Raw genomic sequence first — 27,768 nt, 5'->3', positions numbered from 1 at the left:
ATTTACCTATGACCACACGCGCTGTGGGGTTATGCTCCGGTAACCATTGCGTGAAGGCGCTATGGCAGAGTATGGCTTCATGCGCTGCGTATTTTAAAAGTTTGCGCTCTTCAAAGAACTTCAATAGGGGCACCGGTATCCATTCTTTCTCCTGCAGGTGCTTCCCATACCACGCATAGATTATTGGATGTAAGTCTTTTGTAAATTTCCAAGACGTTAATCTGACGAACCCCGTTGCTGGGGCGTCGTAGTGACCATCCAACGCAACACGAAAGAACTGTGAATCTGGATGTCCGTAACGGTCGTAATATTCCTTACAATCTCCTAGGCCTTTGAAGCTTGCGGGGTAACAATGTTTCATATCCAGCGACACGTATTCGTCTTCATCGTACTCCATGTTCCACAGACCACCGTGACCGTGTTCTACACAAGCTTTAGCTATATCTTTGAACTCCTCCGGTGTGGATTTCCACCCGTTTCTTTTCTTTGCGGCTAAGAAGTCCAAACTGCGACTGCTAAGCACTTCGTCAGAGAAGTCTTCTCCTAAAGTCTCACAGGCGCTTTGAATGCGCAGCTGTTCCACTTCAGGACGATACAAGGTGCCGTCTTGAGTCATGAATTGACTTCCCTCCGCGTCCATTAACCAAATGGAATTCTCGTGCATTAGTTCCGCAAGCGGCGACTCCTTGTAAACGCACGTCTCCTTCTTCTTTGGGAACCTTAACTCCCTCCACGCATGTGCGTTATGCTGGTAAATTACGATAGGCGCACCCCGGCCCCCATACTTGTGCGTCCCGGAGTAAATGAAGCCGTCGGTGATGTCTTTCACGTGTATGCGCCTTTCTAAAGCAGTTTCTAACTTCTTAATGTTGTCTATTGTTGCTCCGGCGTTGTAAGTGGCGTTTTCCCATTTCCTGATGGCTTCTCTTCTCTTTAAAGTTAACTTACCGCCACGAGAGGAATCCTCGAAGAACTCCCTCACCAACTTACCCACGCAGTTACCAGGATGCCGCATTGGCTTAAGCTTTTTAACGTCCGGCTTCTTGATCTCGTAAGCAGCATAAATAACTACGGTAACCGGGTAAGCAACCTCGTAGAACAGCATGTCCACACCTACTAACGCTCCCGGTCTGGTGTCTTTATTCAGCACGAACAAGCTTTGCTTACCCGACGCCCGTATTGGATTACGCCCCTTTTCTATTATCCACTCACCGTCTAAATACTTTATAAACGTCAACTCCAGACGGTAATTACCTTCGGGCATTAAGTCAATTATCCTTTCTGCTCTTTCCTCGCTCATCGTCTCATCTGTATCTCCCTCCATAAACGTTGTGAAGGCAAAGTCCGCATCCAGGCGATCCAACACCTGAGTTCGCAGTCGGCGCACAGTTTTGTTACGAATGCTTGTGATGGTGTCCATCTATATCTAAGGAATATCTTAACCCCCATTTGCGATATCTTTGATTCCCAACACAGCAGCAGTAAGGGACTTGTCGCGCGGGTATTTCCCGTGCCGGACCGTTCCTCAAATCGCCTGTTAAACCCGTGAATATACGATGTCGACCGCGAGTCCCCCTTACTGCTGCTCAGTGGAAGCCATTTCAGTGTCACGGTCAGTACAGCATGTAAATCTGTTCTGTGTCGATATTGTTATTATTTATATTAGGCGGTCTTTTCGTTTATAAATACTAATTACGCAGCCAGTTTTATATGATTTGTACCAAACCGTTCCGATTAAACTATTAAAATAGCGTAATTATAGTATTGAGGGAGAATTTTCTGCATCAAATTGGGAAAAATTATATCATTAAAAATAGGATTTTTTGTTTTACTAGTAAGTATTTTCATTAGCGAAGCGTAAAGGGAACATAAAGAAGCTTAATATAGATGGAATTTTAATTCCAAATTTAAGGTTTTTATGGCCTGTTCTGACGTAACATCTTTCGATTGTGTCACACAAGGTTTAAATGGTAAATGACTCTTCATAGACTTATTTTCGAGCCTATTGTGTACATTTTATAGTGTCATTACCATTGCTCTTCTTGCTTGACAGTACTTGTCTTGTTTTCAGTGATTTTTGAAGAAATAAGAAAAGACGTGCTTCGTTTCAGGGCCTGGAAAACACAATAAAAAATACATAAAACAACCTGTCCGTCTGTCCAATAAACCCTCCTTAGCCAATCACACATCGATAATCCTATGACGTCACGGGTATACATTAGAAGGATTCCAGGCCGCCATCTTGTACCAAACAAATTTATAGAAAAAGTCGAGATAACGAGAGAAAAAATCAATTTAAAATTACATTAAGACCTCCTAGATATCAGCCTGCCTACAGGGTGAAAGAAGAAGGCCTCTTTACCATGTTAGTGGTTAAAATATGTAGTTTTATATAACAATTCGAAGGTTTTTTTTTGGACAGTGAATGTCGCTTGTTGTATTCATCCCACGGTCGTTGAACCCTACCAACGCTATGCCTGTTCAACAAATCGTGGTGAACTCAAGTCCTTCACAACAAAATAATAACAAAGACTCCAAGGTTAGTAGAATAATGTATATGGAAACGAACTGACGGGTTTTCAAGGTCGAATGATGAGAAAAAGTAAGGCCTTACTGCGACAAAAGATATTCTTTTTCGTGTCCAGATGCATTGAACCTTAAGCTTATATCAACACGACAGTCAAATGAACAAAAACGTTGTTTTTTCTGTCTTTCATCATCATCTTCTATAAATTATTCTTAGCTCTAGTTTATTTGTAAACCGTTCTGACCCATCAGCTTCATATAATTCACCAAAAAAAACTCGGAATCCAATTTTTTTACTTCGAAAGTTCGATATAAGAGAGTTAGGTTTTTTTTGCTTCTCTACCACCATCGAACTATAAATTTTTTTCCAAATGCGTTTGTTTTCAAAGCGATTATCAAAGATAACAGTAGCAATGCATTTTAGAATTTCTATATTTATAGGTCTCTGGTTAATAGGCTATCTATATCTGTAGTTTCTTAGGCAGATATTTTTATTTTTTCACTAAAACTTTTGATCCCTTGGATTAGCATAATAAGGTTAAAGTTTGACCCTGACGAAGGTTTAATGTAACGGTGATGATAATGATGATGATGATGATGATGATGCTAACATTGATTGATATTTATCACGATCAGAGAATTCACCTTTTCGGCACTAGCTTGGATTGTGTTATGGTCACCAAAAAGTTCGGACATCGTTCTAGGATTCCCTTACAAATTCACTGACTTTAAAGAGAAAATTTAGGTACAGATTTCTTTAGTTAGCTCTCTTAAGAGCAGTAAGAATAGCTTCAATCAAGCTAGAAAAATGATCTTTACTAGTATTTAGTTAACTAACTAAACGAACCAAGTAAATAGTTCATTTATAGTCAGTACATTTGTACGGAAAAGAACAATGTCCGAACTTTTTGGTGACCGTAACACAAACTAAAACAATTTACACTTCGTGACAGCTAGCGCCAAAAAGGTGAATTTGAAAAAACAACGGAAAGTTTTTTTGTTTTTTTTTATATTGGTTTTAACATTCATTTACTCTTTGAAACACTCAAGTCGATTCTTGAGCAACAAAATTGCGATATTTGACATTTTTTCTGTAAAATTATATATACAGTGTACTATATTTACAATTGATTTCAGGGTTTTCATTAAGGCTCAATTCTCTGGCTCTCTCAAACTACCTTGATCTTCTATTATTTCAAAGTTTAATGAAAACCCTGCCTTTCTGCCTAGTTCAGGATATCCTACTATTATTTCAAAACTTAATGAAAAACCCTGCAATTTTCCAATTAGTTATTTTCGAGTTAACCCTTGTCAGATGTACAATACTTCTATACTCTGCTCACGACTTCAAGGATAATAACTCTCTGAAAAGTAGTTGAAGTTTCTGTCATACCTCCTCAAAAACAGCTTGCCTGCTTTCCACTAACTAGCTTTCATAACTTACTCTCACAAAACAAAAGACTATATTTGTAATTATCAGGCTTACCAAAAGAATATGATTTAGGTTTACAACAAAAGTGAAATATGACAACCAATTTGAATAACAGTTGTCTTGCACTGACTAGCCTCGTGTTCACATGGACACATAAAAGCATTTTCAAATGCATGAGAGGCTAGTCAGTCGCTAGTCAGTGAAGAACAATAGTTCTTTAAATTGGTCCCATATCTTGATTCAGTGTTTATTGTGTTGTACAACTCAATATGCTACATTGTCATTCTCTTCCTCCAGGAAGCTCTGCTTTGAATTTTTCAAATTGTTTCACTGCTACCAGAAACTCTACACTCTTTTTCCTCTCCCCTCAATGAAAAAACTTTTTTCTAAAGCTAAAACCATCAAAAATTACTAATGCACCTTCCATGAATTCAGTTAAGGGACCATGGCAGGGCACGAAATTAACTTTTAAGCCCACTAGCAAAACCTTGCTAGTAAGTTTTGTTTTTATTAGCAAAAATGTCAAAGTCATGCACTAGCGATCGGACACGGTGAATAACAAACGTTACTTGATGCAGGTTCTAAACTTTTCAGTCCTTCAATTTCTGGACTGTGGTCATGCTCGCAAAACTTAGCTAGTTAAATTTGTTGTCACTCGCTAAATACAAAATTTCACCCTTATTTTGCGAGTTTGTGAGTGTTCATTTTATGAGCATGATTCAATGACAAACATGCTTTGATTTGTTAATTAGCTTGTGCAAGCTTGCATCCATAACTATTTGGATTACATACTGATGTGATTGAGAAGTGGGTGTTATGTAATGAAGATTTCCTTAGAAAGAGAGATTTTTTTCAATTAACAAAGAATCTTTATGGTTTTGCCATGTTATAAAAGCATTGGTTATTGATTAGCTTGCTTCTATCAAGTTTAGGGATTAATTGGTTGGTTGCTTCAGCAATCAAGAAGCTAGAGTTGCATGAGGCATAGCTTCTTAGTAACCTTCGGCATGCAACCAAAACTTGATAGAAGCACAATAATGAATGAATAAATGAACTTCCTTCAAGATGGCAACACACAAAAGTGGTTATAATTATTTAAAATAATTCAAACTGTTGTTGTTTACACTGTATACCAAGTCGAGGTTGGACTTGGAAAAACAACTAGCAAAACCTCAACTTTAACCATTGTCTCATTGTGACTAGTTAATTTAACCAAGTTCTATATTTGGCAGTTTTTAAGCATTTGGCCTTCTATCAGAATTTGAAAGAGAGTGCAATGTAGAATGTTCAAGAATGCTTAAATTCTGAGCAGGCCTGATTTAATAGCCAATTGGATCATATGCAATATAATTTTATTCACACATGTAATACAGTAATTACATGTCCTTTACTTGTTTTCTTCAATTGTGTATATAAATTGCAATCACATATATTTTTTTGTGTGAATTTCATTTGCGATATTCACTCAATTTTTCTCCAGATGCCTTTATATTCTTTCCTCATCAAAAAGCAACTTGTAATGAATATTTGAATGTAGTGTTAGTGAGAATAGACGCTGTATATGAATAATAATGAGTACTCGTGTCAAGTTGGGAATGAAAATTTATTTATTTATTTGTTTGTTTGTTTTTACATGGCACATTTATACCATACATTATTGATTAGACACACAGTAATTATTCCACACTCTAATTTTTTTTGAATAAAAAATCTTTTTTTCCTGAATTAAGTTATTTCTTAAATTGTCATTTAAACCCAGTACAAAATTGATTTTGTTTGAAATAGGGTTTTCCACGGATACATCACAATTATTGTACATCATGGGATTTAAGTGCGGACAAGCCAAGCTCACATGCTTACATGCTGCAACAATGTGTTGTAGTCTTGTTGTTTCCAATTCATGAAAAAACTAAGTTATAATTCCATATAAGGAATAGATTTAAATTTCACTTTCTGAAATGTACCTTTTGTCCCAAAAAACATCGATAAATATTTTATTTAGTCAGAACTTTATTTTAATTTTTTATATGGTATGTGTATCAGTATGTGTTGTTAAATTTTACATAGAAAAATTCTTTGGCTGACAAGGGAATTCCACAACCAAGCCAAGAAATGCAATATTGATTTTTGAGTGGAATTCTGTGGAATTTCCAAGTCAGATAATGAAATTCCCTTGAATCGCATAGTGGATGATTCACAACTGCAACAGCAGCATAAACAACCAGCTTGGGTTTCTTTTCATTCGATCCATCTTTTCAAATGTTCTTGATTTTATCTAATTTTCAAAGTTGATATCCTACAGTTGGTATGTGTAGTGTTTTTAGCTGCCCAAAAATGTTGTTTGTGATTGGGTTTGTACTTCATGGATGCAAATGTGGCCTGGCTAAACATCATGGCTAAAAATAACCTTAGATTCGATAATAACTTTGACAAGTAATACAATGACTAGCATTTCTGTCAAAATTTTTACTTTTTAATGCCAAAAGTTAGGAAGGTCATATATGGAACATTAATATTTTTCTACCAATAGATTTACTGAGTGATCCACGCTTTGTAACATACATGAATTACCATATGACTAAGGTCTTACTGTGCGAACACACTAACCAAGACTTCTTGAATAAAACTGACCAATCAGATAACGGTAAATCAGACAGAAATTGAACTGATGACAGTGTTAGCCAATCAGATTATCATGTTCTCATGCTCTTATTATATCGATGTGCTATCTAATTGGCCGGTTAAAAATATTGAACTAAATGTCACAATATGATTGGTTAATGATACTAGTTTATCAAAGTGATCCTGGTTGGAGTATCCGCACAGTAATATATTGTTTCTTTTCTTGTAGGAATCTAATCCACCTATTAATGAAGACCCTGAGATCGGAGAAGATGTGGTGGAGGTACCAAGACAGAAACAGAGTATTTCTTGTGTGTCTATAGCTTCCTCAGGCATGGCAATATGTCGTATATGTCACTGCGAAGCAGAAGTGGACCAACCGTTAATTTCACCATGCCATTGCGCAGGGTCACTACGGTATGTTCATCAGAGCTGTCTACAGAAATGGATAAAAAGCTCTGATACTAAAAAGTGTGAACTCTGTTATTATGAGTTTGTCATGGAGGCTAAAATGAAGCCGTTTAGAAAAGTAAGTGACTACACTTTGATAAAGTTTATGTAATGTTTAATAAACGAGCAGGAGTGTTTTATCGGGTATAAAACACGAGGCGCAGCCGAGTGGTTTTAGACCCGATAAAACACGATCTGCGAGATTATTGAACGGCTTAGAAAACTTATGATGTTTGTTCTCATTGTGTAGCGATTTTTTTACGAAATGAACCAAGTTTGATAGAGAAAATCCAAGTTAAAGTCAAATGAAGACGAATCTTTATCCGATTTAAAATCACCTTCATGGTCATGATTTCTATTGTGTTTTCTTCATGAATTATTAATGAGTTTTCTAATAATATTTATTGTCATTATTATATTTTATTATTATCATTATTATCATCGTCATCTTTATTGTTATTATAATAGACCTAATTTGTCTCAGTGCTATGTTTATCCATTTCAAACCACATGTCATTCCCTAGAGTATTATTTCTTTGTTTAGTGGTTGTGCATGCAAGACAAAAGAATATGGAAAGAACTCAAACAAGGAATCTTATTTTCCAAGGAATGACATATGATCTGAAATGGGAAAACATTACACCAAGATGAATTACGTTTATTAATGCATAGTTTCAGGGGGAGAAACATTACAAAAAGCAACTTAATCACCCATGCCCCCCTCCTCTGTGAAACTACCCTCTGGGCACACTAAAAAAAGGGAGGTGCTTCATAGGGGTATCGTATAGCATCCCATATCTTTACTAATATTCAAGTTCTGACCCCTAGTTAGTTCATTCTCATTTCTTATTCATTTATCCTCTTTTTCAATTCAGTGGCAAGCACTTGAGATGTCTCAAAGTGAGCGTCGAAAGATAATGTGCTCGGTATCTTTTCATGTTATTGCAATAACTTGTGTCGTCTGGTCACTATGGGTCCTTATCGAACGCACAGCACACGAAATCCATCAAGGCCATTTGGATTGGCCGTTTTGGACCAAGTTAGTGGTCGTTGCTATCGGTTTCACGGGAGGGCTTGTCTTTATGTATGTTCAGTGCAAAGTATATGTCCAGTTATGGAAAAGACTGAGGGCTTACAACCGAATAATTCTCGTACAGAATTCAGGTACAACCGTAGAAACTGCAGAATACATCTAAATGGATTTGAAAATGGGTTATAGAATAAAGAAAGTAATGGCCAACTTGTCCATTGGATGAAGAGATGAGAAACTACAACCTTTGATGTTCGTGGTAGCCATTCCCAGCATGTATAGATTTTCAATCAAAAATGTGAATAGCAAGCTTAATTTGACAATTGTAAGAAGTTTCCTTACCAATCAATGTAAGATATCATTTAATTTTAAGATATTAGTTCCCATACACTACTCTTCTGTTAGTTTCTTTTTCCCCAAAAAAATGTGTCTTCTCATAAATTTTATTTCTTTACCAAAAAAACAATCATACCTTTGTATATAGATACTCCAATAACATAAAAAAGCCTAAAAACTTGTATCTCAAAGAAAACAGTGTGATAGAACTTTAGATAGTTGTATCGGCAAGATGTTTTGAGAATTAGAGTGGTTTTCATAAACCCATGTAATAGCTTAAGAGGAAATTTTTTTCAATAATGAGCAATAATGGCAAAAAGCGCCAAAAACTAGACTTTCGTATGAGTTTTGATCCCATTTTCGTTTTGGGTTAACATTCAAAACCTTTTTTAAACAGTTAGAAACTGATGTACTATATTAAAATTCCTGTTTGAAGCGGTATTTTCAATCGTACAAAGATGTTTTGTTGCATTTGTGTTAGAATGTTGCTTTGTCAGGCTTTTTTATAGAAAATATATGGGAAATAAGCAAATGAAGGCCTAAACCTCATTTTCGAATAAAATTTTTGCTTTGCGTTAACACTTTGATTCCACTTTCATCGGTCATCTCCACTTCTAAGCAAGTTAAACTTTCTGAATAACAAGATTTTAGCCTTGTACAACAGCCTTTCTTCTAGAAAATAGTTTTTGGCGCTCACTGCTTCAATACGAAAAGAATTCTCTCTTAAATTAGTAGACCCTAATTTCATTATGTTCTTTTGTTGTCATTTCACTATTACAAACTAACTAATGGTATTTCTTTCACGGGTTTATGAAAATCACTCCAACTTAAACCTGGGCGTTTTAGGCCAGACTATAATTTATTACTGAGAGTAAAAAAATAGAAAATAGTATGTTAGTTGATTAAAATGTATGTAAAAATAGTGTGCTAAATATGGATTAATACACGAAATGTCACCATAAAAAGCAATGTAATTTACAATAAGTAAAATAAATGATGACCCATGTACAAATGTTGCTGGATTTTTTTGTTAAATAAAATAGATTCATGCTTCACATGGAGCACACAGGTGTTTTAAATAAAGGTTGAAACGCTAGGGAGAGGGTTTGCATTGAAATTCAAGACCGAGGGCCCCAGCGTGCATTTTAACTGGTTTAAAGACCAACCACACCCGATTTCTAATGTTCGATGGATAACCTGTCCCGGGTTTTGAATTCAGCACCGCTCTCCCCTGTTAGTATCAATGCTGAATTCAAAACCCCGGGACAGGTTTTCCAAAATTCAAACCCGACATCAAACAATAGAAATAGGGCGTAGTTGGTTTTTAATGTGCTGTCTCTCACTGCTATTAGAGTGCAAACAATTAATCCGTGAAACACTAATTACTAAATAGTACAAAATAGTGCTAATTAAACAATTGAAAACAATGGAATTTGCATGAAATTGTGCTATTTAGTATTTCTAAAGTTTCACGGTTATATTGTTTGCACTCTAGCCAGCTGTAGTAATCTTAGGTTAACACTTCGTGTATTTGGATTCTCGCTGAGGTCACTAATTGAAAATTATTTCCATAAACAAACAAACAAACAACCAAGCCAATTGACGTCTCTTCACGACTTTTTACTATTCTCAAAGAGGTTTTCTTTTGATTCCCGAATTTGGAATTTGCATGAAATTGTGCTATTTAGTATTACTAAAGTTTCACGGTTATATTGTTTGCACTCTATCCTTGGTTTTTAAGGTGGCTGGACCCACTCACGCTTGACCGCTACCTTCCACTTTTGGAACGCTGGTGCATAAACGTGTTTTATCCGATTGCAAATCTTTTTTGCACATAAGTCACATAAAGATTGAATTAATGCTTGATGCAATTTTTAATGAGATCGGATGTCATAACACGTGATTATGATGAAATATTTGTTTTAGTTTAGAAAATAATTTTAGCCTTGCAGAGCGTTCAACACTAAAATGCTTCGTACCACATAATTATATACTAGATGCCTCCATTTGTAGGGATTTTTGAAAAAATCTATCAAGCTAATTATGAGATATTTGAGATTATTTAAATATAGTGCATAATCTACTTCAAAACTAAACAATGGATTTCATACGGCCGAAATTAATATTTCAGAGCTATATATTCACAAAAGTCATTGCTCATTTAGTTTTACTCTGCATCTAGTTTGAAAAGGAACATTTTGAAGGTAATCGACTTATGCGATTTCGTGAAAACGTATAGTGCATAAGACGGGGTAAACATTTGATGCGCACTTTTCATCGCAGTGTTTTAGTCAATCTTACTAGATCTTCCATTATTCCAAAATTCGCTGATCATTTCTCTCAAAACTACGTCAGGATACAAATTAGAACTTAAACTAATATTACACAAAATTGCAAGACTATTGAACTCATTTAAAGCGAACGAGAAATACAGAAAACATTTTCCCTTTCCCAACGATTTGATGCTCTGGGAATTCTATTGTTTGCTAATGACCATAACACCAGATTCTTTCGAACCATGCACGGTCTCATCTCGCTTGGCCGCTTTCCGATTTACTCCCGAATTTACTCTCAAACAATAGGAAACAAAGGATTCTGTTTGAATTATCTTTACTACTAATTAGTACTAAATATTATTGACGGGTTTAGTGCGTGCGTGCACTCTATCAATCAAAGAACTGGAAGAAAGAAAATATCTTGATGGAGGTTTGAGACTTGATCAAAGATTTTAACTCTCTAATCTTTAAAATCTTTAATTCAATCCAAAATTTTATCCAGAATTTCGTCCTTTTTTCTAATATTCAAGTCTGGAATTATACTAAAACAATTATTCACCTCATTGAATATGGTGAATATTTACCTCGACTATAATCCACAAATATCGACTTCTCCTTTGGTGATTAATGGACTAAATCTACCTGGGCTTTATGCTTTCCCATTTCAGACTACTTTTCATTCGCTAGATTTTTTGTTTGTTTGTTTGTTTAACGGTTGTGCTTGAGAAGACACATGAATATGGATAAAGCACATTAGCAAAAAATTGTGCACACAGGGAGCCCATCCAAACTTACTTGGCCTCGTTTGAAATGAAGTTCAATACAAGTCCATTATATGTAAAACAAAGGGAAAAACGGAATTAATGTCTATTGTATGCTTACTCTTTTCATAGGCAAAATCAATCTAACACAGGGTTTTTACTTCTTCTTTGAATGTGTCATCGTTGTCAAATAGAGAAAAAAAATTGAAATGAGAAATACTAAACTCCATTAATGAACTAACTATTTTATTAGCTATGAGTAAACAAAACCACTCTATATAGAGCTAGCGAGCGGGAGAAAAGGATCAAGCAGAAGGGAGAAACAACGAAAACAAATATAGTGGAGTATAAAAAGGAAAATCATTATCATCCAATTTCATAACTATTCGTTTTATAAAGTTTTTCCTTTAATTGCGGAGGTAGAAACGAGTGAAAAAGCGAGGAAGGAGGATCGAGAAAAAGAAAATAAGGAATAATGTTCGTATCCACTCTATATGGGGAGATCTAGATGCTACAAGGATAGCAGAGAAGTCCTCAAGCAGTACTATCCCGTCATCCTTATCGGTACTAGACCTGGCCGGAAAACGAGAGAAGCAAGGAGAACTTTTCAGGATTATCCCCCCTTAAAATTAGTATGCTCAAAATACTAGTAGCTATAGACACAGTTGGGCTTCTTAAGAAGTATTTTAGTTAAGTTAGAAGTAAATCGTATTATTGTCTTAAAAGAGCAAGCAGACTTGTGTGATTTACTAATATTATTCTGTCCATTTATTAACGCCCTTCCTAAATTCATTTTAAAATATTTTTTGTGAATTCTCTAATTCATTAGTGATTCGCTACGTATTTTGAGGCGGGGTATTGTAATTGAAATAATCTATTGCAATATGAAACTAAATTCAATTACCTTTAACTGTATTTCAGTATCGAACATCGAACAACCTAAGCGAAAAATAATTAATGAGCATTACTGTAGAGAAGAATTATTTTTTCCTTAACAATGGTTCAAAAATATTTCAAGCTTTACTATACGTGAGAAATGACCATTACCAAAAAATTACGTATCACAAATGCATATAAGGTTGCGTTCATAATGTATGGCAGAGGGAGGGCAGGTGAAAATTTGAAATGTACAGAATGATTCTCAACACTCCCCTTAAACTCATGCAAATAAAAACACGCTCCCCCGAAGCAAGGCTTTTAGCTTCTTCCAACAATGGTGCATTCCCCCCGCATTTTTCTGATAAAAATTTGCCCATCCCTCCCTTTTTCCTACCAAAATGTTCCCGATCCCCCCTCAATTTCACATGCCCCCTCCCCCCCTGCCATACATTATGAACGCAGCCTAATTTTCGCTTAAAACTCTTATTCATTATATGCTTTACTGACAACGGCTGATTTTCAGGATTCGTTGTCATGCGTGGGAGGTAAAGACATCTTATTTCTTGGGAAATTAACTCATGTTATTTCATAATTTCGTTTTGTTATCTGGAACAATTTGCACACACGTAGCTTGAAAGTACAGTTCGACACGAAGCCAGTCAGATCTTTTTTTCCACAGTTCCAGATCTTTTTAATGTCTTGTAGTCTAAATGATTTCTCCTACGACATTCTTTGTTTAACAATTTCGGAATAAATACCTTTTCAAAATTGATTTGTATAAGTAATATAGCTATAAAATATTCAGTGAAACAAACATCCGACTCTGAATCGCATATCTCCATAATTTATTTTTTATTATATATATATACAAAACAGATCAAATAAACATATAAAAGGAATAAAAAAAGTAGAAAAATGGGATTTTAAAAAAAACTACTAACAGTTAGCTAATACTTGGTTAAGATGTAATATTTCAAATCCGACAATGAGGACAGGACGGGATTTCAAGTCCGCGCAATTAGTTCCAGTCCGAGGCGAAGCCGAGGACTGGAACTAATTGCAAGGACTTTGAAATCCCGTCCAGTCCGATTTGGAGGATTTGAAATATTACTTCTCATACTCATTAATTATTCATGAGGTAACTAGCCAATCGATTACCTCGTACCTGGTCACATGATGTATCTTGAAACTAGGTCAAGTGTCTTAAAGCCGGGGAGGGTTTTGATATCAGCAGGGAAGAGGTGGGGCTGATGAATTGGAACAAAAGAAATTAATTCAGTCGACCAACAACTGGATCAAAATTAATTCAGTCCAAGGACTGGAACAAAATTAATTCAGTCCAAGCATTGAATCAAGTCAATATATAGAAAGATGAAAACAGAAAATTTAATTCATCAAGCATTTATTTCAGAAGTTATTACCAATAAACTATAATCAATAATAGTTGCAAATATACTCAACACTTCGTTTAACAACTTACTTAGATATTAATGAAATTTCAAAACAATTTGCTATCGTAAACTTAGCATTTTCTATAAGTATAAATATAAGTTTTAGCATTCATTCAAGCGCAAGCTAGATTTTGAACTGGTTGATTGTAACATTACAGTTGCCAGATATATTGATAGGCCCGTCAGAAGAAAAGCTCCAAAAATTAGAACATGTATTTTCATTTAACTGAGCTTCGTGCTCATAACCAGTGATATCATTAAATATAGATTTTAATTCATTGATATCAAATACAGGCATTTCTATATCATTCTTAATTTCACTTCCCTTAATTTCATTCTTTGACTCAGATGAAACCTGTTTTGGCTGAGCTGGTGGGTTCAAAATGTTAGAAACTTTTTGCTCCTGCTCCTTGCTACTTTTTTCATATGCCAAAAGAGCATCACTAACGTGACCACTTCTGCTTCTTATAAGCTTTTCGTCAACACTTGCATTAAACAGTTTGCTAACACATGTAACGCGAAGACTATGGCTAGTTTTCCTTTTACTGCCAATTGCCAAGCACAAACTAGGAAGAATTTCATTGAGAGTATGAATTCCTACAACACAGTTTTTGTACGCAAATTTTCCGTCCTTATATGGCTGAAAATAGAAACCTTTTGCTTTAACACGAAGATTGTTTACGAGGTCAAAATACCGATTATAAATCTTAACCAAGCAACGCTCGTGGCTCTCATTGCCCTTTTCGTGGCAAACATGTTTAATCACTCTCGCTTTCTTTTTCAAATCTGCTATGCCACCATGAAATGTTTTGGAAGAATTTTCACGATAAATTATGGTATTATCGCCTTCTATTTCGATATCGCTAATCCTTAATTGCCTATGTTCTTGAGAACGCATGCCAAATAGTTTACCATTATAAAAGTACACTGTATTAAGCAAAATCTTAGCTGTTGACTGGCCTAGTACTCCTTTCCTCCACATCGTCTCTTCCTCTTCTTCTGTAATCACCTCTTTTTCTTCCTTTCTATTAGTAACCCCTTCGGCGTGGACACTTTTCATCTCTGCATCCAGAATTTTTCTCAGTCCAGAAAAACTAAAAGAAAAACGTTCAGTTAGAATAATATAAGGTTTTATTCATGTGCAAAGTAAAGCAAATAAACAGAAAGTTTCTAATTAACTCACCACATGTTAGACTTGTCAAGCATATTGACGTCGTTTCGGTTTTTCGACTCTAGGTGGCGTTTAAGGCTAGCGATAAGCTGATAAAGCGTACGAGCAGGATATGGCGAACCTTTCTTGTTTGCTGCTTCTTCAACAAATTTGCCAAGCCAGAAGTTTAGGGATGGAACTGTCATAGTTTCCCATGCCTCAATATCCAAATTTTGAATGCTCTCTAGCGAGACATCCATGGAGGTAGACTCCAAACTTGCCACTTTGTTTTCTCTACTTTGCCTCCATTCTTCAAAAATATTTACAGCCCAGTTATTCTTGTAACGGGTTGAAATTGGCACAGCTTTTTGCAAAAGTTCTTCTTCTTGGGCTTGACTTTTCACTTTTCGAAAGCGTTTTAAAGGTAGAAGCTCCGCTTCTTCATCGCTGTCTCTTTGACGAGAAGCCATGTTGAAATGAATACATTCAGAGAAAAATAACTGCTATTTGCATAAGTAATTCAGATAGCATTTATCTTAAGAAATCCCAAAGGATGAAAGCAAAATAAAACCATTACAAAACAAAAGATTGTCATTATTACAACTAGGTGAATGGAGCGAAGATCATATACAATGAAATAAATACAAGATAAAAACAACATCCCTCCCGAATAATTAATGAGTATGAGAACGGAAATTCAATTCCTATTTTGTTGGGTTTTTTGAATTTGTTATTCATGTTTGGGCTATTTCGTGCAGACGAGAGATCATTTCATTGCCACGTATTGTTTTGATTCCTAGTTCTCAATTAACAATGTTTGCTATTATTATCGATTTTCCACGTTTTTCTAGCAAGTCTATCATTATTTTTTAGAAGACCTCTTTTGTTTCAAAGATTCTGGTGGTAATTGACTCGAACGCTGCTCGACCTAAGTGGAACACTCTGGGATGAATTGCAAACAGTGATTTACATGTGTAAACCAACCAAAGCAAAGAGTATTTCTTAGCAGAATCAAAAAATGTTTTGACCAAGGAAACCTCTTCACGGCTGTCCCACTGGAGAATTTCGTGCGTTGCCATGGTAAAATTGCTAACTTCGTCAACACCTTGATTCGCACCTGTTTTCGAATTACTCTAGATGGAATATACAATTTCCTGCTCGTTTTCTGTTCCTAAGCCCTGGTGTTAACATATGAATGGTTCTTAATGGACTACACCTACTTTAATGAAGCCAAGCTAAATGAAAACGGCTCCAATTTGAATTCAAACAATCTGTGAATTAAACAGCACTCGATTTCTGTGTGCAATTGAGCTCTGCTTTGCGTTAATAGATTGGACCAACAAATCACAATGTTTGCACCTGCTTCGTAGGTATCGTACCAGACATAAGCTTTCTGTCTGTTTGATAATTTGTTAGCCTCATTACGAGGCAGAAACATGTCAATATAAGCCACAGTGAACACAGTATAGTCCCACAGTTGTCTAAACTGACCAGCGCTAACAACATCCATACCTAAACAGAAGAACCATTTGGAGACCGCTCGGTACTCAGTAGGACGCCACAGAAGCACTAAAATATTAACTTTATACTTTTTCAGGTAAGCTTTTTTCACTTTTTTATTAAACCCTTAAATAGGTATAAAAACAATTGCCCTTTTTTTCCCCGTGAAGCTTCGACCTGAATTTATGTTAGAGAAAAGATTGCATAATATAAAGTTTGGATCACCGGGTTGAAAACAAACAAACAGCGAACTTAACTCGAGCAAAGCGACCAAAATCATTTTTAAAATTCTCGAAATTAGACGACAAACCTGATTAATTGTTACTTATTTTTAATTTTTTGAAATCAATAAACGTCCACATATTTTACATTTGGACGTTCGAACTAAATTAGCCTTAAGAATAAGAGAAAATATTTGCTAAAATTTAATGAAAGGAAATAAAAAGTTGACAGAAATCGCAGACGTCGCTTTTATATTTCGGTTTTTTAAATTTTTGAATGGAGCCGCAGTTGGTATGTTTAAAGCAACACCAAAAAACATTGCATGGTCAAAGACAAGTTTTTGCCTTATCTTATCACTCTTTCGATTGATATTAGGCCTTTACAAGCAAGTGTTCACATCAACTGCTTTTCGTAGTTTTTGATCTTTTTTCAACCGAAGAATTCAACAGATGTTGAATTTCGATTTTTATCGCTTCGTCTTGAGTTTATATGTTGTCTATTGGATCAATCTTCCTTTTAATATGATCTTTATTCTTTTTTTTTCTGTCAGCTATGCAGATGCTTAGAACTTAGGATGTATTTCAGGAAAGATTTAGCAGATGTTTATATATTTATTATTATTATTATTATTATTATTATCATCGCTTTTGAATGATTGAATGATAGTTATAATAATAATCAGAATGATGATAATGATGATGAACAGATGGCGATAATGATGTTGATGATGATGATGGCGGTAAAAATATATAAATGATTTCAATCAGTACGTTGGGGTTTGTACATTTTGTACATTTTGTACATTTTGCTCGCTTATTCTTCAAATCTTCAAGCTGTCTTAACTCAAAATTTAGATCATTCTCATTAAACAAATCGGTTTGTTTCCCAAATTTTATTTGCGCATTTGATCGGCAATATTTGCCAGGGAACCGGAAAGCGCCTTAGTAAATGTTTAGCGTGTTAAATATTTAAGCATCAAGAGAAAAGAGTTAAGTAGTACTTCTAATAGAGTTTCCTTGAGCCGTAAATATTTTTGAAGTTATCACTTAAGAGTATCTCGGCAACGAAAATCATAGTAACAAACCGTGCACATGCAAATGTTATTACGTCTAAGCGATTGGTTCTCGTTGTGCGTTGATGTAAACACCAGCTGACGTACAGCGGTTGTAATTTACATTTAGTTCAGTTTTCTACTATTGCGCATCGCAAACAGCCATACTCATTTCAGAATCTTCCATCGAGCACTTAGCATTTGATTAAGATTAAAAAGCACTTTGAAAAGGGACAAGACTTGAGCTCCCTAGCCGTATCTTAAGGAAGAAAATTAATTAACGCTTAGCCAATAAGAACAGCAAGAGAAATGTTACCAAATAGTCCCCCGAGAGCCATTTGGAAGTTACTTTTCGAGGAGCCCAAAAGAACCGACAAAATTGGAGTTCTTTCATATTTATGAGTATATATCTCGCAAGAGAATTCGGCTTTCCGTCTGGCAGAGGTTTAGAAGCGGAAGAAGCCGCGAGGCTAGGTTGTTAACGTTTAAAGAGAGAAAAGACAAGAAGATTACTATTTTAAATGCTCTGGTACAATTTCAAGCGGTTGCAAAGGATTTGATTTTCACAGTATCTACCATTAATTTTTTTCCGTTCCCTGTTTGATTTTTTTTTAAAAGCGTAAAAGAGAGAAAAGACAAGAAAATTACTATTTTAAAAGCTCTGTTACAATTTCAAGCGGTTGCAAAGGATTTGATTTTCACAGAATCTACTGATTAATTTTTTCCGTTCCCTGTTCTATTTTTTTTTATTTTATTTTTTTAAAGCGTAAACTGCACTTCTTAAAAGACTCCAAAATTGCTGACTAAAGTCAGTTAGGATTCATTAAAAGGTCATATTAAAATTTACAAAATTAATTTCATAGTCTATGAGTTGCGTGGATGTTTCACGACGTCGGTAAACGCATTCGGGAAACAGTGCCGGGCTTCTTACCAAAACATGAGCTTCTTGCTCAAGCTAAGTAGAAATGGAATTAAGAAACGGGTAAAGATATGACGAAATAGGGATTTTATTTTTAGCTTAGAGCGTATTCGACTAGATAAAACTAATGCAAAGGCAGTAAATCTTCCTGAAGGGGTGGAGATAAATTGCATTAGCCACGCTAGTCTTGCATTTAGATTAACTATCGCTTCTGTTTCTCGGCTACAGTAAAACTTTGGTCTTTATCGCCTAAAGAACCACAGCCGAACACCAGACAGAAAAGATCTCACGATGATGAATTTTATCGATAGCAATAGCTACGGAACTGAGCTTACGATAGCACCAGCAACCGACTTCCAAGAGTAGTCTTATTTGGGCCAATACGAACGACTCTCCGCAAATCTTCTCATGACGTCGTATGGAGAAAATAAGATTTTTCGCCTTGCGTGTCAAATGTGTCTCACTCTCCAATTCGCGAGCGAGTTAACATGTGTCATATTCACAAGTGCATAAGGTATAGAATAACCTCTAGGTGCCACTTCATTGCACGGTTCATTGGACTAAATTAACAGACTAGTCGAAAACAGTGTCGAACAGAGTGAATAATCTTTTCAAACAGAGAAATAAGAAAATACAAAAACTACAGCTAGGCACCTCTCTTTAGTTTTTGTACATTATCTCAGCATGAAGAACTGTCGAAGGTAATGTAAGAATCTTCGTCTAAGTGACGCAGTATGACTGGCGCGCTAAAATCACGAACTGAAACCATACAAAGACGAAGCTCGAAACTCTTAGTAAAGAAGCCTAGCGCTTTTAATAGAAAACAACAAGGATGAAACCTGAATGCATGTTCTCAAAACTGGACCATTTTCGTCACATTTTAAGCCGTTTAAACACAGTCTGCAATTGATTGACTGATTTCGAAAAAGACAGTCCACAGTGAAAAGATTGCAAAAAGAAATCTTGTTAGTATGTCGTAAGAGACCTGTTTATTATATATTTTAAACTGAAATCTTAATTGTGAATACAAATCAAAACTTCGAGTAAATAGTTTCCTGTCGCTAATTGTTGTTTTTTTTCTTTCTTCTTATTGTTTTTTTTTTTTTTTTCAGTCGGGCAGAGAACTACGTCAGTCTAAGCCTGAACCGCTGTATAACAATCGACACAACGCGCGCACCTGTTCCTCGACCGTTCGACTACAAAACTGCTTAAAATTGGTCTTCCTGATGGCGAACATCAGCCAGGCTCTGAATAACGACGGCAGAAACGCGACATTCCCTTATGAGGAAGGGCCATATACCACAGTTTTCATCGTCCTTTTATTCTTCCTTATCATTGCCACAGTACTGACCAACTCAGCCGTGTTCTTCGCTGTATATACCTTTCGCGGCCTGCGTACTGTAACAAACTGTTTCGTTATTTCGTTAGCATCGGCAGACCTAGCCGTTGCTTTGATATCCATGCCTACTTGGCTGATGCAAGGCCTTCTTCAGCTACAAGAAGACGAGGGGATTGTTTTTCATATGAGTACTGTCTGGGTTGAATTATTTTGCTGTTCAGCTTCCATTTTCAACGCCACACTAGTTTCCATCGATCGGTATTTAGCCATCAATAAACCCCTTCGATACCGAGAGATGGTCACGCGTCGCCGAGCGAACAAATCTATAATTGCAGTCTGGATTCTATCTTTTCTCGTCGCTGCAATATCCTACCTTCAATTCAAAGGCAACGAGTATATTTATGGCATTGCGATATTTTTGTTCATCACGATATTCTGCATTCCTCTGTGCATAATGTGTTTTTCCTATATCAGTATTTACCGTGCCGCTGTAGCACAGTTATCGAAGATGTCCTGTAATGGCCACATGTTATCGATGGGAGAAGAAGAAAAGAAGAAATTCCTTAATGCCGAACGGCGGAAGAGGTTTTATAAAGAACTGCGCATCACCAAAACATTGGCTATCACAGTCAGCCTTTTCGCTATCGCATGGGCGCCATATCTTATCATGATTATCATAGAAACTTTCTACCAAGACATCGTAATTCCTTTCGCCTTTGAAGCAGTGGCGCTATGGATTCCATTCATCAACTCGTTTGCTAACCCTTTGATCTACACAGGAATCAACAAGGACTTCCGAAAAGCTTTAAAAAAACTGCTATGTAGTAACCGTTCGATCTGCTATTGCGCGCAGAAAGATGACACCGAGCGCAGCAGAGGAAACGCCTTCCTCTCCCTGGCAGGCTCGCTACATGGAGACGAGACCGCTACAACATCCTTTAACAGGACGAGCAACTCTCGAAGACAGGAAATGCAGTGTACGTCACTCTAGTTGCCTTTTTACTGGCTTCAATGCTTCGTTAAGAAATATCTACGCGATTATAGCCGGTCCGCTGCGTTGCCAGAGGGTATTCACTATAACTCGTCTCACTAGCTCTTCACTTGGTTCAATTCATAGACGTACAAGACATTTCAAGACCACAGATATTTATCCTGAGAAAAGACATACTTTGATAAGTACTGCTCCTCCAGAACAACAAAAATCATACTAATTAAATATAGATTAAACACGATTTTCACTTCACTAGAGGATAAAATGACTTTTTTTGAACAAAACTCTCTTGTTTATTTTCGACTCCGGACAAAAACATTTTCCAATTTTTCCCGTTTTTTTCTTTCCCTTTTTCTAATGTCCTATTTCTATTGAACCTTGCGTCTTTTACCCTGATACAATGCATGGCTGATGTGATGGCCTCCAGGGCCTTTACACGGACATATCGTGTTGACTAGATCTACTCTAATTTTGAAAAGATCATCTTCAATATCGAAAGTTCGTCATGTTGAAGAAGCGCACGCGATGTCAAGGAGAGCAAGAATGAGCGAGACAGACTAACCGTCTCTCATAAATCGTATCTTTAATGTAAAAGGTGGCAAATATTTGCCAGTCCGGAAAGATGAATGATCCCGAAAGAGAACAGATGCTTTTGACATAAATCTACGTAAAGTTGATATCACCGCTGTAATATATCTTCAACTGACCATTTGTTCTGTCTCTTTTTGGTTGGGTTTAAGATTGCGGTAAAGCTTGGAGTCTGGCTATAAACACGAGACGACTTTAGATCAGATATGTAACCAAATTTCCTTTGCTAAGAATACGTCGAACAATGACTAAGATTTTGAATTATTATTTCATCGTCTTTCCAAAAATAATATTTTCCGTCTCTTGGATTTATGTGGCGCCTAAGCTACAGCTTCAAAACTCTAGCAGGAAGATTGCCTCAGAGATGTTTTTGAACACGAGGTGATCAACATCGCTCGAGACTGCGTGTTATTTTCTCTGTGGAACAAGTAATTGGCGATAGCCAAGAGAAAAAATGTCATGCTAATTAGAACGAGATTGAGTAGACGAATTTCTGTCTTCAAAAAGAAATACTAATATAGCTGGAGGGGAAATGAAACTCTCGTTGCCAGACCTAATATACGAATTATTCATCATCAGTTGTAATTAGAACGCTTCAAAGAGTTATTGCTCAAAAATCGACTTAAAAAAACAACGAAAAAATGTATAAATCAATGAAATAGGTTGTGAATGTTTTTTTTTTGTAAAAAAAAACAACAATTAGCATCTTCTGCCGTTGAATTGTTCATGGATCAAGTATAAATAAAAAATTAGTCTGCTTTATTACTTGCAGAAGAAAAGTAAATTAAAGAGAAGAGCGAAAAAAAATACAGATTTCCTGTTTTTTAAAGTAATATTGAAATAGGCTAAATTAAGAAGATGGAAAACTAAATATGACAGTCAAGTAGCAGATGGACCTAGATTACTATTTACGATAACTCTAGAAAAATTGAGATCGTAAGCATCTTGTAGCGGATGTACACTCGAGTTAGTTGGGATTTTGACTGTCTCTCTTTCTCTCTAAATATAAGAGTTAAGTAATGCAGATAGCGACAAAAGTTCTGGCAATTGTTCCGAGTGCTTTCTTATCTTATTACGCCCTCCTTTTAAAAGATATACTCATTCGTTTAGAAAACCTTCTTAAAGTGAAAAAGGATTCAAGTTTTGGAAGTTTCTTTTATCATTACTAGAGATAGAATCTCGTGACAATCGCTGTTCGAAACTCAAGAACCCACTTCACATTGTCGAAATTCGATGGGTTTTTTTCGTGGGGAATTATGTCAAATAGAGAATCAAGCAAAGTCAATGAGATAATGAATGAGTTTATGAATTCTGTGTCACGAAACTTTTCGCATATTATAATTGAAATATTTATTTATTTATTTACTTTATTTAAGTCAATGTTTATACAGGTACACCTAGTTTTGGCGAAAACCCATACACACAGTCAAAAAAAAAAAACCACAACCGACCAACGTTTACAGAATTCCTAATAAATTTGACTATATATATATATATGATAAATCTAATATACACCGAATCGCTAAAACTTTGACACTTTATTGATATATATACATATATGTGTATCCCCCTCTTTTCTATTGTCTTACCTCGATTTTCAAGAAAAGACAATAGGAAAAAGGGAATACATATATATGTATATATATCGCTAAATGTCAAAGTTTTAGCGATTCGGTGCATATCTTTTCACTTTGGGAATTGCTTAGTATATATTTCTTATTGTTCTTAAATTTCTGAAGATGACACTTGTCAAAAACGTTCACAACGCTTACAGTAACAAACTTTTACTCTTGCCAATATATATATATATATTTTTTTTGTTGAAAAAATCCCATATAAATTAGTTGCATGTGTACTCTCTACCCCATATCGAATTAACAGAACATTGATTCAATGAATACTTTGCAATTTTTCAAAACGATTCCAGACCAGATATAAGTACTGAAATGTGCATTGTCATTACTGTGGTGAAAATAAAAAATGGCAAATCTAACAGCAAATGAACAACAAATATATAGAAAGTATTGAAAACACTTGTGTAATTGGCAGGAATTCCAGACAGCTGTAGGGCGACCTTAAACAGTGAAAGCCAATACGATGAAATTTCCTGGAAATTAGAAGGAAAAAAAATTTTTTTAACAATATGAAAAAAAATGTCCATGTTTATTCCCATGAAAATTAAAACCATTTCTTCCCATACAAGCTCATACTAAAGAGCGTGAATGCAAGTCTAGATGGACAAAATTCTATTGTTCCAGCCAACAAGGATGCTGAGGACGCTGCTGAGTGTGAAAGGTCTATGTAAGTACATAGCATACATTTGTACTGTCTTTAAACCTGAAATGATGAATTAGCAATGGCTAAGCAAGCATGGATGATTGGATTATTAATTTATTAAATTTTAGGATACAAGCCCAGAGATAATAAAATAGTATAAATAATAAAATAATAAAAACAGGAGTAAAATGATTAATTTGGTGAAATTCTCTAGTCTTTCTGGAAAAGGCATCTGAATGCAACTAAATCAATTCTGTTTTTATTTCTAAGTCATAAACAAATTTAATCTCGCATAATTTGTTATTGTAGGCTACACAAATAATTGAATTTGTTAGTGAATTAATGAGTTTTGAGTATTTTTTCTTTTCAATCCGAGTTGTTTCCTTTATTTTGACTAGACTAAAAGTAGTCAAGTGCACAAGCAATTATGACCATTTTCACCAAGTAGAATTGAGTGCATACTTGGCTTAATCTTGTTATTCATTTTTAACTTGTGAAAGAAAATTCTTACAAGAGTTAATGTTAAATATGGTGCTAACACTCAAATTGTTTTGGGTCTAAACCAATCACAAATAGAAAGAATACAAGCCATCCAGTCACAGAGCTTGGACATGGGAAGCAGTTGAGTAGGAAATACCAACGATTCCCACTCACACTCTTATGATGGTAATATATTTTATTGTCCTTGAAGCTTTGATAGGTCATTTTTATAGAAAATTTAGGACAAAGAACTTTTTACAAACAGCAACAGCTGAGCAATGATGTTTTTTTCTGTTTGGATAAAAACATTCCAAGATTTTTTGAATTACTTTCTATCAAGATCAGTATACTGTACATCTCTTTGTTATATAGTTAGGATAGTATGAGCACATTGATTGGTTGAAAACTATGCTTTATTAGTGAACGGAACACAGTGCTGATGCCATCCACGCACGTGAATTTCTGCTAGATCCTGCTACCTTTCTTTTTCAGTAAATAAATTCAATACCTAGATAAAATTGGTAACTATATAATAAAACAAATAAAACAGCTTTTTCTATGCTCTGTTCAGTAATAAATCACTTCGGAAAAGCTGTAAGCACTCAAAAACTGTGAGAAGCACTCATATATGGCTTCTGCTTCTTTTCATACTTCTTTCGTGTTTACGGCACTTCCTGCATACTTAATTACTGAATGGAGCAAGGAAAAAGCTGTTTTATTTGTTGATTCAAGAATCGATGAGAAACAGAAACAACACACAAAAGAATGACAAGTTGCTTGAATTGGGGGAAAAGATTGTGTCTAACCTTTGAGGATCTGTTGAAATATCAGTCATGAATTAATTATAACTGTAATTGAATTTACATATTTCTTCAGATAAGAAAGCACAAACCAAGAATAATGAGAGAAGAGAAATCAAGCACTGAATTACTATCAATATACATTATCTTTTATCCAAAATGAGTATTTAGTAGACAATCATAAATATTCAACACACACATAGGGTTGCATCGTGACTGTCTGCATGTGTGGGTTAAGGGAAATAAGTAGGCAAGTTATGTCGAGTTTATGACTAAAAGTTGCCTCTATAGATGCACACCTAAGTCGGAAGTGGTGCTTGGCCAAGAGGGTTGCATGAAAACGAGGCATCCAGGGCAAAATATAAAGAAATAATAAGTGGTGTAAGTACAAAATATACACTTGTTCTGTCTTTCTTTCCTTCTTACATTCAGGAACACAACAATTTTGTGGCATCAAACTATAAGTAAATACTGTAAATTTGGCCCTGAATGTGTCATTTTCACCCAGCCATGCACCATTTTGGACTTAGGTGTATTAGAAAATATTTACACCTGGCCCCATGTAAATTAAAAATTGGGTAACTTTGACCAAGTTGATTTGATCAAAGCTAGTCATAAGACAAAAAAGCATGCTAATTCTGAAGTTGTCTGTGTCATCAAATCATAAAAATCTGTTTTGAGGGGTCTTGTTTTTTGTTTGTTTGTAATTGCCATTGCCATTTATCTGTACATTTTCCAGAGCCTGTAGCACCCTGCAAGCAGAGGTTATTTCTCCCCCCCCCCCCCCACCCCCAATGAAGTCAAAATGGAAAACAGAAAAATATCTCCAAACACAGGGTAGAGATATGGCATATTTACCTGTCTTGACAGTGGAACAGAAAACATGAATATCTGTAGCGCAATCCATGGTCCGAAGAAATACTAAATGAAAAAATGGGAAACAAACAGAAAATTCTAAGGCCTAATCCATCTAAGATTAATATTTTCCCATTTATCTTAAGAATAAGTTTCTTCCTTTGAGTCATATCTATATTCATGTGCCTTCTCATGCGCAACCATTAAACAAAGAAGTGATACTCTAGGGAATGACACGTGGTCTGAAATGAGAAAACATGCAGCGTACTGCAGCGTACTAGCCAATATACGTGTAGGTCTATAGGGGTGAAGAGATAGGGGACACAAAGCACCCCCTACCCTACCATCCTGAAATGTAGAAATAATCTTAAACCTTTAGGAAGATTAGTCTGGAATTTAAAACGTCACTAACCTGAAGGATTCCGTTGTCTTGACGTTTTGAAACAACGACAAGAAAGACGCCAAGCAATACATTCAAACAAAAACGAATCCAACTTCCATTCCATCTTTCTTTAACCTCTGTCGTTCCACTAGTCTCGTCCTTCGTTAATTTATCTAAATGGTTTTCGTTTTCTTTCCTCGTTTCTTCATCCAAAGTCGGAACTGAAGATGAAAAGTGTCCTTCAACTTTTGAATCTGTCAAAGTCAATTCTTTCTTCGAGATGTTTTCGCTGGTTTCAGAGAAATCGTTCGTTTGAAATTCCAAAGTTGGACGATCAATACATTCGTCATTTGTCTTAGGAGACAAATTTTGACTGTCTATGATTTTTTGAAGTCGTTCACCGGAATTTTCCAAGATTCTTTTGCGTCTCGCTTCTCTTCTCGCTTCGGCCGCCATTTTGAATTGGAGAACAACAGGAAGCCCAACGGAGAGGTTTCTATAACCACAGGGATACCAATTGCGATGTTTGTTGAAAGTAAGAATCCCCCTCGGGATTTTAAATAACGTGCACATTTGTGTTGAAAATGATGTTATTTTTTGTATGAAGAAGATGTATGTTCATTTTATATCTAGAGCTTACTTAGTACTCGAGCCATATGTAATTAATACTCTTAAAAAGAGTTTAAACCATGGTTTATCAAACAAATTCATAAAATTCGCAGAAAGTGCATAATTTTCACCTGGGAAAAAAATCCATGCAGCTTTTTTTAATCTGCAAGATGTGATCAGATCAAGATAACAGACTTAAAAGGCCTCAGACAATATCATTGAATCCGATTAACTAAGTATTAGAACCAATAAAGGGTAAATGCTGGTAAATAAAAACGGTTAGAGTGTCCGGTGTGGGCGGAAGAGGAGCCGGCGTATAACGTTTGGTATCCTTTGATAAGGGGCGCCCACATCACGTGGACGCTCTTCGTTCCGGTAGCAAATAACACTCATGTGGGTTGACTGGATGCTGCGGCTTTGGCTTATAAAACACGAGCTAACTATCGGAAAGGAAAGAAATGTTTGAAGAATATTTCTAAGGTTTTTCAAAGGTACGATGGAATTTTTGAATGTGGAAGGTTAAGTGGATGAATGGATGGTAGGACGGATAAAATACATTATTATTTCGTATTTTAAAAAAACAAGCAAAAAAGTGTAATTATTTAAAAATATATTCGAATAATTTTCATTCTAAAATGTACGAATAAAACGCATTTACAGTGTATAAACAGCTTCCGTGCAAAACTGGTATTTTTAATAACGACACTTCATCCAAATCAACAAACCTGGGAATATGAACATGGGAACGATGCGCAAAACGATTGCGGGCAGCTTAAATCAGGCCAGAGCACGTACGATTCATAACACACAATAAAACTCATTTTGTACATGATTGATAATTA

At 35.6% G+C, this 27,768-nt stretch overlaps 4 protein-coding genes across 4 annotated transcripts; 2 read left to right on the top strand and 2 right to left on the bottom strand.

Annotated features, from left to right (window-relative positions):
- The first annotated feature begins 2,215 nt into the window (after window positions 1–2,215).
- Window positions 2,216–9,451, top strand: LOC116304345 (E3 ubiquitin-protein ligase MARCHF8). The gene is made up of 3 exons (XM_031714069.2): window positions 2,216–2,539; window positions 6,810–7,109; window positions 7,906–9,451. Exons 1-3 carry the CDS (start codon window positions 2,426–2,428, stop codon window positions 8,224–8,226), a joined length of 735 nt encoding a protein of 244 aa, XP_031569929.1. The 5' UTR covers window positions 2,216–2,425; the 3' UTR covers window positions 8,227–9,451.
- A 4,242-nt stretch (window positions 9,452–13,693) lies between these two features.
- On the bottom strand, window positions 13,694–15,595 carry LOC148913144 (zinc finger MYM-type protein 2-like). The gene is made up of 2 exons (XM_089026112.1): window positions 14,947–15,595; window positions 13,694–14,857 (listed from the first exon to the last, which is right to left on the bottom strand). Exons 1-2 carry the CDS (start codon window positions 15,381–15,383, stop codon window positions 13,888–13,890), a joined length of 1,407 nt encoding a protein of 468 aa, XP_088882238.1. The 5' UTR covers window positions 15,384–15,595; the 3' UTR covers window positions 13,694–13,887.
- Window positions 15,596–19,111: 3,516 nt separating this feature from the next.
- On the top strand, window positions 19,112–22,180 carry LOC116304344 (histamine H2 receptor). The gene is made up of 2 exons (XM_089026111.1): window positions 19,112–19,306; window positions 19,718–22,180. The coding sequence occupies exon 2, from the start codon at window positions 19,832–19,834 to the stop codon at window positions 20,933–20,935; it is 1,104 nt and encodes a 367-aa protein (XP_088882237.1). The 5' UTR covers window positions 19,112–19,306; window positions 19,718–19,831; the 3' UTR covers window positions 20,936–22,180.
- A 614-nt stretch (window positions 22,181–22,794) lies between these two features.
- Window positions 22,795–26,773, bottom strand: LOC116304298 (uncharacterized). The gene is made up of 3 exons (XM_031714006.2): window positions 26,348–26,773; window positions 25,939–26,001; window positions 22,795–23,630 (listed from the first exon to the last, which is right to left on the bottom strand). The coding sequence occupies exons 1-3, from the start codon at window positions 26,771–26,773 to the stop codon at window positions 23,436–23,438; spliced, it is 684 nt and encodes a 227-aa protein (XP_031569866.2). The 3' UTR covers window positions 22,795–23,435.
- Window positions 26,774–27,768: the final 995 nt, after the last annotated feature.

The sequence above is a fragment of the Actinia tenebrosa genome, unplaced genomic scaffold, assembly GCF_029948245.1.
Source record: "Actinia tenebrosa isolate PJP-AT-01 unplaced genomic scaffold, QUT_ActTen_1.0 PGA_scaffold0__85_contigs__length_37466705, whole genome shotgun sequence".
In the NCBI taxonomy this organism is placed as follows: domain Eukaryota; kingdom Metazoa; phylum Cnidaria; class Anthozoa; order Actiniaria; family Actiniidae; genus Actinia; species Actinia tenebrosa.
This window is presented reverse-complemented; position numbering and strand designations above follow the sequence as displayed.

Bases quoted from the DNA above. Each gene is read 5' to 3' on its own strand.
- LOC116304345 (XM_031714069.2), top strand. From the start codon at position 2,426: ATGTCGCTTGTTGTATTCATCCCACGGTCGTTGAACCCTACCAACGCT. The intron at 2,540-6,809 runs GTTAGTAGAATA...CTTTTCTTGTAG, and splicing joins ATAATAACAAAGACTCCAAG to GAATCTAATCCACCTATTAA. The intron at 7,110-7,905 runs GTAAGTGACTAC...TTTTCAATTCAG, and splicing joins AAATGAAGCCGTTTAGAAAA to TGGCAAGCACTTGAGATGTC.
- LOC148913144 (XM_089026112.1), bottom strand. From the start codon at position 15,383: ATGGCTTCTCGTCAAAGAGACAGCGATGAAGAAGCGGAGCTTCTACCT. The intron at 14,858-14,946 runs GTGAGTTAATTA...TTTTTCTTTTAG, and splicing joins CTTGACAAGTCTAACATGTG to TTTTTCTGGACTGAGAAAAA.
- LOC116304344 (XM_089026111.1), top strand. From the start codon at position 19,832: ATGGCGAACATCAGCCAGGCTCTGAATAACGACGGCAGAAACGCGACA.
- LOC116304298 (XM_031714006.2), bottom strand. From the start codon at position 26,773: ATGGCGGCCGAAGCGAGAAGAGAAGCGAGACGCAAAAGAATCTTGGAA. The intron at 26,002-26,347 runs GTTAGTGACGTT...TTTTTCATTTAG, and splicing joins AAGACAACGGAATCCTTCAG to TATTTCTTCGGACCATGGAT. The intron at 23,631-25,938 runs GTAAATATGCCA...TCTAATTTCCAG, and splicing joins CTGTTCCACTGTCAAGACAG to GAAATTTCATCGTATTGGCT.